At 43.2% G+C, this 12225-nt stretch overlaps 1 protein-coding gene across 5 annotated transcripts in view; it reads right to left on the bottom strand.

The window, feature by feature from the left end:
• LOC131233518 (SNARE-interacting protein KEULE-like) overlaps positions 1-2372 on the bottom strand; it is a 28266-nt gene extending 25894 nt beyond the window's left edge. For 4 of the 5 annotated variants that reach the window (XR_009165265.1, XM_058230259.1, XM_058230257.1 and 1 more), the window contains exon 1: positions 1773-2372. Coding sequence is in view for 4 of the 5 variants with exons in the window: in XM_058230259.1 (XP_058086242.1) it covers positions 1773-1830 (58 nt within the window). In the remaining variant the exon portion in view is untranslated. The remainder of the gene's footprint in view (positions 1-1772) is intronic. The other variant, XM_058230258.1, reaches the window with a different exon arrangement.
• Between the last annotated feature and the right edge of the window lie 9853 nt (positions 2373-12225).

Raw genomic sequence — 12225 nt, forward strand, 5'->3', positions numbered from 1 at the left:
TTAGCATGAATCCTATGGGCAGTGGCTTGGGTAACAGAGAAAAGCCACCAAGGCTAATAAGAAAATATTTTTCAGAAGAGAGAGCATGGTGCAGCTCAGCCAAAATTTACTAAAAATGTTAGAATAACTGATGTTATTACACATCTTCTTCAGGGTTCAACATGTGGGAGCAATTCATGAGGCATCTTGTAATATCATCGACTTGAATCACTGACAATCCAGCTACTCAGCCCTTGGAGATGAGCTGAACATCTCAACTCAGTCACCTTCAACTTGCATAAGCACCTTCTTTAGCGTCCATTAAGAGATGATCTGGTTCCACTCTAATTGAAACAGCATAACAAGAGAGAGAGAGAGAGAGAGAGAGAGAGAGAGAGAGAGACAGACAGACAGAGAGAGAGAGAGAGAGAGAGAGAGAAGGTGCAACCAAAGTTGCCCTAAAATCCAAATGCAGTGAGGGGACCTATACTGAACTCGAGTAATGGGAAACATTATGCTGGCAGATGTCATGAATATCACAATAGCTATGGTGGTACAAAGAAAACATGAGATGCAACCCAAGAGAAGAAAATGACAAAAAATAAAAAAGAGGGGTTGAAGTGCCAACCCGTGTTATATGAATCAGTTAATCCAATTTAATATATATACACACTTGGCAAGCACCTTTCCCTCTAAGCATCACATTCATCTGTTCACATGGGTCAACCAAAATTCAGGGTAATGCCATGGTTCGAATCTGTACTTCATGAGCGGCATAGAAACTATAACAGGATTGCCATGCCAAAACAGAGCAGTTTCATTTCCTTAACAAACCTCCAAAGTAACATCCAAGAACATAACAATTGCATGAGTAAAACAATAGCATGCAATAGGAAACATTTGTGGGGATACCTGCAAGATTGAATTGTATATCAATTGATTGGATTGTATATCAATTGCAAGGTGGAGCCCCTAAATGATGAGACCAGGTAATGGCATCTAATTAATGAATACGTTGAGATGACATGATCAGCAATCCCTTATTGAATTGTTCTGCTGAGGAAGTACTGTTAGTGTGTTACCAAGGCACAAGCACAATTTCATTTTAGCCATTAGATGTAAATCGTTACACAGGCAATGGCAATAGATCCGATGATGGAAGTGAAAGTATCGCAGGGATGAGTTGCAATTCTCACATTACTCGCTTTTCTAAGAATCCTTCCAAAGATTTAGGGTCCATATGGATGAAGTGCCAAAATGTGGCCGGAGGGATCCCCTCCAACAAGTTGTGGTTGCTATTGCGAGCACTTCAATTCTCAACCCTTTTTTTCACTCCAAATCGCAAGTGAGAATTTTAGGAAAGATACAAGCATATCACACTTGTAATTGGGTACCAGCCTATCATGCCGACCATCTTGACAAAATTCTACATTCGCCATATTACTGGCCACATTTACTAACCAAACTACAACTTTGTTTCAATTCTTCAAAAATCCATTCTTCCCTTATAATCTATGGAGAATTCCACAAAATGCGATTGGTACAGGTCGTGATCTTCTATGAAAAAAAAATAAAATTGAAAGACCGGAAAATCGAACAAAGATCCAAAAAACAACAAGAAACCGTTGCGAAGATCTGCACTCAACAACCTTGCAAATTACTCACAAAAACTACATTCCGAGATCATTGCAATTTATTGAAATTGAAACTGAGATTGATTTGAAATCTATGACTAAAAAGAAACGCGACTGCAAACAGGGATTCAGAGGAACCAACGAGATAAGAGAACTCACGATCTCGACTGATTTGCCGGAAGGTTTTGTACTCGCCATTGGAATCGGAATCTAACATGATTCTTCCACTTTGAGCTTCTGCGAATCAATCAATAATTCTCGTTCTCCCAATCCAGGCGTAGAATTTATGGTTTTTTCTTCTCTTTCGTTGAAGAGCTTCTTCGAGAGATAGGGATTTGTGCTTTTGTTTTGTTTTCTTTCTTTGATATGAGCGGTGGAAGGAAGGAATAGGAAAATAGGAAAACGGGGGAAGAGATGTGCAGAGGGTATTTTGGGGTGAGTCGAGAAGGTCGTGGGACGACGTGTTTACCGCGAATTTCGCTTTCTCCGGGAACTTGACGATAGCCGTCTTCTTCAACCGATTCAAATCTGGTGCGAAATTACGCTTTTAACCTCCGCGTCAATTGCTTTTGATGGTGCGCTGGTCGCGACTCCCGCTCAGCCGTTCGATTCTATTCTTTTTCAGAATCGATCACCTACAACCAGTCGCTTGCGAGGTTAGAATGCATCCGCGCATTTCCAGCCAACGGATCACCTTATTTCGAAATCTGATCCGTAAAAATGGTGTAATACACTGTGAAAACCATTGTGTGAGAAAAACAAAAAAAAAAAAGTCAGCCGTCCACCACTCGTCACTGCCTTCAAAATGTACAATATTATTGGACGGCCGATAAGGTCTTAAAAGTGTGACGCATGGGCCAGAAAGATGGACGCGGATTTCCAGAAAGATGGACGCGGATTTCCTGCCGAATGCTTTCACATGAACTTCGGGAATTATGTGGGCTGCACCGTTATGTTAGAGAAATCCACTCCGTCCATTCGTTTTTCCAGATCGTATTAGAACCAAGGATAAAAAATTGAGTTAGATCTAAAACTCAAGTGAGCCGAAATCGCGAGGATTGAACGTCCACAGTTAATATTTGTCGGACCACAGAAATTTTGGAATAGGCTAATATTTGCTTTTTCAGTTCATCCCAGTAGGAATGTGCTATGAACGTTATTCGATGGAATACAAACATAACTATGTACCCAGGGAGGTTTCAACGGTGGACATTTCCCTACCCACCTTTTCCTGTACTGCAGCCTACGTGAGTTTTGGATCTGCTTCATTTTTGGTCCCATGTCCTATTATGATCTCAAAAAATGAATGAACGGCGTAGATTTCTCACTAACATCACGGAGGACCCACTTAGATTCCCATCACAGAAGTTCCTGTGAAAGTCTCTCGCAGGAAGTATGCGTCGCGGCAAGATGGGTCTGGAAGCCCAGGTAGGAGGCCAATTCTCTTCTTTAGTTCTTTTCCTTTGGCCGGACCTGAGTACGCGTGCACTGCCTCTTACACGTGGCAAATTGGCACGCGTTTGAGAGATCCACACTGCTCATCTGGAGAACCGCACGGTGTAGAATGTAGATGCTCTCCGCACTGTGTCGGTGCCCAGGGTGACCCTATCAATTGACGGTTACGATCATTGGTAAAGATTAACGGAACCAAACTAGATAGTTGTGATCACTTAAAGAACATTTATAGATTTCCATCCACCGTCGGAAACACCATATGAACGGTTCGGATCACCAAAGTTGGACCCACATGCACGGTCTATGGGCCAAACAAAATATGGCTTATGCTTTTGAAAAATCGGTATTCGTTCTCAGATTTTCCGCGGAGGCTGGAGCCGCAAGACTCGGTAACGGTACTGGGGCGAGGTGGTTCGCGGCAGTCTTGCCAATCTGGATGCGCGTCGCAGGCTGGGCCATCCATCAGATGAGGGTCATTGCAATATGCCCTTCCCCTTAATAGGGCTGAAAGTTGGGCTCAAACCCGACCGACCCATGGCCAATCCAACATTGGGTTGGGCTTGGGCAAGATGTATCGAGTCCGATCTCAAGCTTGGGCGATGTAAACACCAACCCGATAAATCTTGGGTTGGGTTGAGTTAAGGTCTTGGGTTGCACAACCCAACCCGAACCCAATCAATCCATAAGTAACTAATAAACTATTATTGAGTGTGGACCGTATGTGTTGAAGACATAGGAAATTTCAGTAAGTGTTGTCGGGTCTCATTGGTCCACATCATATCCGATGACTCAAGCTAATAAGAAATGTTGGATTTCTCTCTTCCAAATAGATTGTGTGCTATACAATACGACTTTTAAACGAGTAGTTGTCCTATATTTTAACTTATTTGTTTAGAATAAATGAAGTTCTTTATGATAAATAACTACATATATAATTAATAAAATCAAAAATATAAAAAACAAGATGTATATTAAAACATAATAAACTAATGCAATTATTAAAATATTAGCATGTATCCGCCCGGCCAACCCAACCAACCCGACCAAACCCGCTTAGGTTGGGCTTGGGTTGAGAATTCCCAACTCCAAGTTGGGTTGAGTTGGGATAAGGTTGAGGCACAAGAACCTTGGGTTGGGCTAGGGTTGAGCACCGACCCGACCCGACCCGACCCGCCCGACTTTCAGCCCTAGCCCTCAAGTCGGGCAGATGCACTGGTGAGAGAGGCATATGTTTCCGTTCAATGTAGACCGTTGATTATTCTTCCAGCGTTCCATTTCTCTCGTACACGTGCAACCCACTTGATTATGGAACCGGATTCATTAGTGGGAAAGGGCATGGTAGGGTCCCCATCTGATGAATGGCCGGGATCTCAGTCACAAGTTTCACGTTGACATGGGTTCTGCAAGTCACGTGCTGACTCATCCCCGGTTGGCATACGTGTTCGGAAATCCAAGCTGTTCAATTCTTATCCCGTGTTGTGGAGGAGCATACGTTGAAATAACGCAATCGGATGTTTTTTAATCAGAGAATTTCACCTGCCAAGGACTGCTAACCATTTTATTCTAACTTCGATTTTAGTGGCCCCACTCGGTTGTGTTTTAAACCCAATCCACCAGTCAGAAAAATTCACATGGCAGCCATATGTCAAAGGCGATGAACATTGAACTTTAAAAGCAATAAACTAAAGAATTGTCCTTGTTGATAAGCATTAAATGTAGAACTCTAACAAAAGCAATTAAGTATAAAAATCTTATAAAAGAAACTCTTTAGCTACGTAAAAGTCCAACAACCAAAAACTTTTCAGTAAAGCTCTTTCTATACCTTGCACCATTGGGAGAGTAGCATGCATGATCAGATTATTTGATTAAGGAGATTTGTACGAGATCATACGCCCAACCATCTCAATCTCTTATAATACCGAAGACGTCTCTCAAAGTTTATAAAAGTGGTTATCGGGACAAGATCAACAATTTCAACTAGAGAGCGTAAGTATGAGCATGTGGTACATATGATATCTTTGTGTTATACAGAAGATAGCTCATTGCCGAGAAAATATTTGAAGAGGCGTGCCGTGCACATGACTAGGAAATAAGCTTCTGTAACCATTAGGGTTACATTAGCATTGAAGAACGTGTGAAAGGTTATTGACGAGATAAAAATACATTTGTCGAAGTATAAGCACGATCAAATGAAGGTAATCACTATTTTACAATTGGCAATATGTGAGATTGTTGTGTAGGTAATAGTTATTATCACGACTTCATCAATGAGTCTATAAATAGCAAAAGAAAGCACAAAGGAAATGATTCATGATCAATCAACCAAACCCTATATAAAACAAATCAATTTAGCATGACGTTGCTTATCCAGTCCTTTAGGGCCACATATTTCAATCCTTGCTCATTAGCACTCTGCTTCACAGAGCACAATGTTGCTCTCAGTCGAGTTGGTAATCCTACCTTAGTAGTAAGTTTTATTTTTCCACATCCATTTTTAACTTATTTCCGCTCAACCACACAATTGATGCACCTTTGGAAGTCTTTAGTTTTCGATATAAAAAAGAACTCATTGGAGGAATATTCCTAGCTTCCATGAATCGTCTGATAGCCCACTCAACAGTTGACTAAATAGACGATTGCCGCACTCCCAACCAAGCATCGCTCTATCTCAATGCTAGGGGTTGGTGGTTTCAATTTGAATTCGACTCAATCAATTATGGCACACTCGCAAATCTCAAATGTATACCACATGGCCAAATTTTAGACCAACAGAAGCCCAGTCCACATTGGTCGATAAACAGATCATCATTCTTCAAACTAATTGAAGTGTCCATATTGTAAAATCATTAATAAAATACTTTTATATTTCATCTAGTTATATTTGTTTTCTCTACTATTATGTTGTTAAACCATAGTTACAACTATGTGAATATTGAAATCTTTTCAATCGAGAGGTAAGATAAAAACTTTTCAGAATGATTAACCCTCCCCTTAACAAAACGTCTAATCTCATATAATTAGTGGCTAAATAGTCAGATCAATCTTCATATATTTTATTCTATTATTAAGAAAATTTGATTATTGAGATCTCCTACCTTTGCACCATTCACAGTGAGTACCACCACTCTTGTAATTATTTAGATATTTGTATGCATATGCCATATTGCCATTTAAATAGCGGTGCTTAAGAAGTGTACAACTATCCACGTAGTCATTTTAAATCTTGTTTGGTGGTAGGGTTGCAAATGGGCTGGCTACTCCCTAGCCCGATCCTACACTTATGATCAAAGGCCCACGTAAATCTTGGGCCTAGCATGGTGGGCCAAAGCCTAAGCCCAAAAAAAATGGTTAGAACTTGGGACTATGATGCAGCCCGATGTGAGCGCAATTGATGACAATAAACAACTTAAATATCCTAACTTTAAATTGGTATACCTTTTTTAATATAATTCAATTAAGATGATTCAAAAGAAACTTAATGTCTTATCTTTGGGGAAAAAAAATCCCAAAGTCAAAGGTTGATTTTTTAATATTTTGAATCTGTTCAGAAAACTATCGATTCCAAATAATTGGTATTTCAATCATTTTAATATATTTTTCTGGAATTTGCAATAGTCCGGCCCGGGAAAGTTTTCGATGGTGGGAATAATCACCATTGTTTCCGAAGGTGTTGTCCACGTGAGATTTGGATCTTTTTAATTTTCTAGACCACGTATTAAAATTGGTTGAAAAAATGGATGGACAGCATAGATATAAAACACACCATCAAGGTGAGCCCCACGGCAAGGGTAACGCCACTAAGGTTTTAACTGGTGACACCTAATCCTCACCCGCCACCCACCCGGGTGGTGTGTTGATGTGGAACTTGGCCTCCACCATGATGTATGTGTTACATCCGCGTTGTTTATCTATCTTATGAGATCATTTTAAGATATGAAATCTAAAAAGATGTATATCCAAATCTCAATCGGACCACACCACAAAAAGTAGTGGGGATTGAGCACCTGCCATTGAAAACTTCTTAGGACCATAGTAGTTTTGGATCAAGCTGATTTTTCCCTTCATCCGTGACCGAGTGACCTTATGAATAGGTTAGATGGCAAATAAATATCATGGTGAGCCCTAAGAAGGTTTCAACTATGGGTGTTATTATCTGTAGCACCCTGATTTTCAAAACCCGAGTACATGACTCGCATTCCGAAAACCCAAGAGTTAACTGTTAATAGTGGTAATCAATAAATCAAATCGCATAACAGAAATAAGACGTAGCATAGATGTGATTCAAAATGGGAACAATATTCTAGCCCACTAAGCTGGAGGCCAATACAAAACCTTAAACTTCTCAAACTCCAAGTATACTGAACTAAAATAGAGGGCAAATCTATTGATTCAGCCCGTAATAGGCGACGGTCTCCTGCTGCGGCTCCTCGTCATATATCTCCTCCTCAGCCGTCACCGCCTCCAATTCTGTCACATACTCGTCGGCTCATGTACTTGCATCCTCTGGACGGTTGAATATTGATGAATGAGTGCCCAGCTCAATGTGATCTCCCCTCAAGATTACACACCGCCGCCCTAAACAAGGAATAGCATAAAAAAATATACAGACATTCCAAAACATAATAGATGCATCTTGTTAAATGCAGGAATGTATGAATGTAATTATCGTCACGAGTAAAACATTCAGACGGACATTGGGGTTGTCACCCATGCAATCATTGACCCGGGTAAAACATACAGATAGTCTATGCCTCAGGAAAAACATCCAGTCAGGCGAAAACGTCGACCCAGGAAAAACATCCAGATGGTCTATGCCCCAGGTAAAACATCCAGACAGGTAACATGTACGATAACAATAGATGGTGGTTTGTACCCCGGACAAAATATCCAGTCAGGCTAATCTGTGTGTTGCGTACGACAGCAATAAATGTTGGTCTGTGCTATGCATACATGATTTGCCAACTCATTATTAGTCCAATTGCATCCAGCCAATTTAAATAAGCTCACAGTCACTACGCGGAGCACATGGCCCAGCATAAGCCGACGACTCAGGCATAGTGTCTCATGACCACCATCCCCGGTCCATGAGACTACCGTCTTAGGGTATGTGTAGTACCCACCAACATGGGGTCAATCAACAACACCAAAACTTCCATGTCAGGAGCCTACTCACTTTACAACTAGTCTGATTACACCCTAAGGACGGACTCTCTTTTACTTGGAACTTCTCATGGAGAGTTTTGCAACAGTGTGCGCATCATAGCAACTATGAGAAACAATACATATATTTCTATCAGAACATACTAACAGAGTTAACATAGGATACATAACATGAATGATCAGGTTACTTACCTAGGCAGCTTAAAGAAATTAGGAGTCTAAACAATAGTAAGCACAAAAATTAATATATTAAATAGATAAGTCAATTGAACGTAGTCTATTTCCGCTGCGGTTTATCATTAGTCTAGTTAGCCATTAATTTAATAAAACTATTATTTCTAGTCTGGTTAGGGATGGAAAGCTTAAGGAGAAGAAATCATCACCAAACAAGACGTAGAGTGCTCCTAGAGGTAAGTTTCCTTGAGAAGATGGTGAATTTACACCACTCACGTGACTCCCTGTACAAATTTATTTACATTAGACAATAAGCCACAAGTTTTAATACATGAGGGTTAGAAGGCCCAAAACCAAAGTTGTTTGGGCTATAACCAAGGGCGATCAAGCCCATCAAACACGTGCCCTTATTTCAATTAAACTGGGTCCAATCAGGGCCCACTTCTGCCATGCCCAATCAGCCCAAAACTGGCCATGGTGGACCTCGTTTGACCTGGGCATGCCAGCCCATGCTGCATACATAGCCCATACGGGCTAGTGTGGGGCCCGCCGTGCATCAACCCGCTTCCTTGGCGCGGCCCATTTGTAATGAGCAGGACCCAAACTAGGCCTGATTCCAGCCCACCTATAGGCTTAGTCTCGCCTTGATTGCAGCCCATCTAAGGGTAGTTTTCAGCCCAGCACCCACGTCATATGACCTGTATAGACCTAAATATCATATTGGCTCAAAGCTCCTGTGACCCATAAGGCCTTAAATCTGGGCGTTCAATCCCTGCAGTGGTCCACTTGACCCCTAGATCTGCCTTATTTTCTTCTCAGATTCTTAGGACGAGTTCGCCCACTAGATGGATGGTTTGGATAAATCTCATACATCAAGGTGGGGTCCACAGAGTTGCTGACGTCAGGCAGCTGGTGGACTCACAGAACTTGATGGCTGAGTACAGCAACTTGTTCAGTTGGCGTGAGGTACTCCAGCCAAACTGCCACCCACCGTCACTCTCCGGACGGTGAGGACACAATACATCCATCATGGTAGGCCCCACACCCCACATGTGTACAATCGTGTAGGGTGGGTCCCATCCGCTGGCAAAAACAGGCGGTCAGAGCGGATTTAGAATAACCACGGTCGGTGGGCCACGTCCAGACCTTGGAGGGTCTGGATTCAACACAGGCAATAGGTGGGTTTCGCAAATACGGATGGTGCAGATATGATTACCTCAGCGTGGGTCCCACATGGGCCCACCACTTAACGGTTGCCCCTTTTTTTTCACATATGTTTACATTTATATATAGTAATATTTTATTATAAAATTACAACTGCTGTTCGCTGTTAACATCCGGCACTGGACGTCACTGAGGGACGTCCAGCCCAGGGCCCCTTTTCTGGATGCAATGTCCCTGATGGACGGTCAAAACACAAGCGGTCCGCGGCGGCCTATCATTAGTGTGGCCCATCGGCATCTGGTGGGGCCCACAGTCTGTGCAGGGCTCGTGGCCAGAGCAGCCCACTGACGTTGGGTGAGGCCACCTACAATTTTTGCAGGGCCCATTGTCCCATATGTCCTTCAGACTGGCAACGTAGCAGAAAGGTTGGGTTTCTCCACCTCCTGGGCTGACTTCCGGACCTCATCAGGGGCCGATTTCGTCCCGCTGCTCTGCACGGTGCGGTCCCCAGCATCAGCTAGTGGGGCCTACCTACAGCCATCGCGCAATCCACCGTCCGCAGCCCCGTTTCCGGTCCTGATAATGGACGTCTGCAGTTTCATGTGGTGGTTGGTTTTCAGCACAACAGCTGGCCCAGCTGGGCTCATTATCATCACCATTGCAGACCTGTTTCAAGGTCCAGATGGGAATTTGATAAATGCCTGGGTTCAGCCCAGAACCGAGCTCGAGATAGGCCTTCAGTAAGCCTTGAATCACTGCCATTTATTGGCCAGCTCACAGCTCAAAACAGAGCCTCAGACTTCCTTGGTTTTGGCCGGACGCACGGCCATCGTTTGGCCGGGTCACAGCTCAAGACAGGTGCTGCAATTGGGTCAGTTTTTAGCTTGGCATAGAGCCATTGATTGGCTCATCTTTGGTCCGAAACAGAGACTCAACTCACTGTTTCTTCAGTCGTTCCGTAGCCATTGATTGGCTTGCCCTCTAAGCTGGTTTCGAAGCTCTACAGAGAGCTCAAAACGAAGCTTCGGCCAACTTCAGTCCGAAATACAGCCATTAGTTGGCTGCTTTCAGCTTATCTCTGGCCATGATTTGGGTCCGCTCCCAGTCCGAAAGACGGCTAAAGTATAAACAGTTGGAAAAATAAATGGAAGGTGGTTCATTACCTGGTCCGGATGGCTACTACCGACTCGACTGGGTCGAGTTGCAACAGGGTAACCGGCACCAACCTACTTCCTCTCTCTCTTTCTCTCTCTCTCAGCGCGTATCCCTAGGTCCACAGGGTCCTTTATATAGAGGGGGAGAGGGAGAAGGGAACGGCTGAGAATGCCCCTACGGTCGGACGACTGAGATTTCACCAGCCTTGTCTTTCCCAGAGAGGAAAGCTTTCTCTCTGTTTTCCTCTTGCAGAGCTTTGCGTGGCCAATTCCGGAAAGAAAGGAGCACCGCCTTCCTTTAGTGATGGACGGTTGAGACTGTACGATCGGACCGATCGTGAGCCGTCCATCCGATTCCATCATGGCCCACATCTCGGACGCCCTCCACGTGCAATGCATTGGACGGTGGTGGCCCATCTCCCTCATTCGTTTACAAGGGGTCGAACGGCTATAGGGTTTTGTTAATTTTGGCGCCACAGAGGTTTTTAACGGATCAGATGGCTCGGAAAGTGGCCATGGTGGGCCACTTTGGAGCCCAAAGATCCTCCGTTCAAAATAAAAAATGGCGGGAGAGAACATTTCTCTTATTTTTCGAATAGGGCTCGGTCAAAGGTCATCTGACCGAGCCAATGGTTCCAGTGCAACCCGCGCACAAGCACTCTCAGTGCACATGTGGCGTGTAGGGGTCCACTGCGACATTAGTATCATAATCCACCCCGTTCATTTGCATTGGGAGACACTACATTGGGACCCTGGCCCATTTTAGGTCGATGCCAAGCTCTAGGTGGGCCGTTACACTCTCCTTTGAGCTAGTATTGACCCCTATGATGCGATCTGTTGGTCGGGCGGGCCCGATATTCGTTTTCAATGGTTAATATAAGGTGCTAGTTGGGATGAAGGCTTGGTCTGTCACTAACAAGTTTTCAAGTGTTGGTGTCAAGTGTGTTGCACCAGTATTAATTGACATAATGGCTTTAATTTAGAGTGCTCGACGTTGTCATAGGGCATGTTCTGGCTCTTGGAGACCCTGATGGATGACTTTAATGTTGACCGGAATCTCCAGCCTATGTATGTCAAATTCAAGTTCTTGATTAATCCAGTCTGATTTAGGTTAATGTGGGTTTAAAAGGTAATACTCGTATATCAATGGTATTTGTGTGAGTGCACATCTATGATGGCAAGACAGGATGAATGGCTCTCATGACCACCGATTGCGTCCTACCCCCCATCTACATATTGGAACAGGCAAGGCTACGTGAGGCCATTGTGGTGTATGGGCGTCCTTCAACTTTGTCATGCCATTTTAGTGGCCAGTCCCAAAATTGAGGTAGATCCAAGGCTCAAGCAAATTACATTGAGGATTAAACTTCTACAATTGATATTTATGTTTTTCTTTCATTCAGGTTTACGTGACCTTATGAACAAATTTTAATTCATTCATGTAAAAAGGTATGCATATGACTTTAAGGTTAAACTATAAAACGTAAAATTTTAAGGTATGCACG

The sequence above is a fragment of the Magnolia sinica genome, chromosome 18 (assembly GCF_029962835.1).
Source record: "Magnolia sinica isolate HGM2019 chromosome 18, MsV1, whole genome shotgun sequence".
Taxonomy (NCBI): Eukaryota; Viridiplantae; Streptophyta; class Magnoliopsida; order Magnoliales; family Magnoliaceae; genus Magnolia; species Magnolia sinica.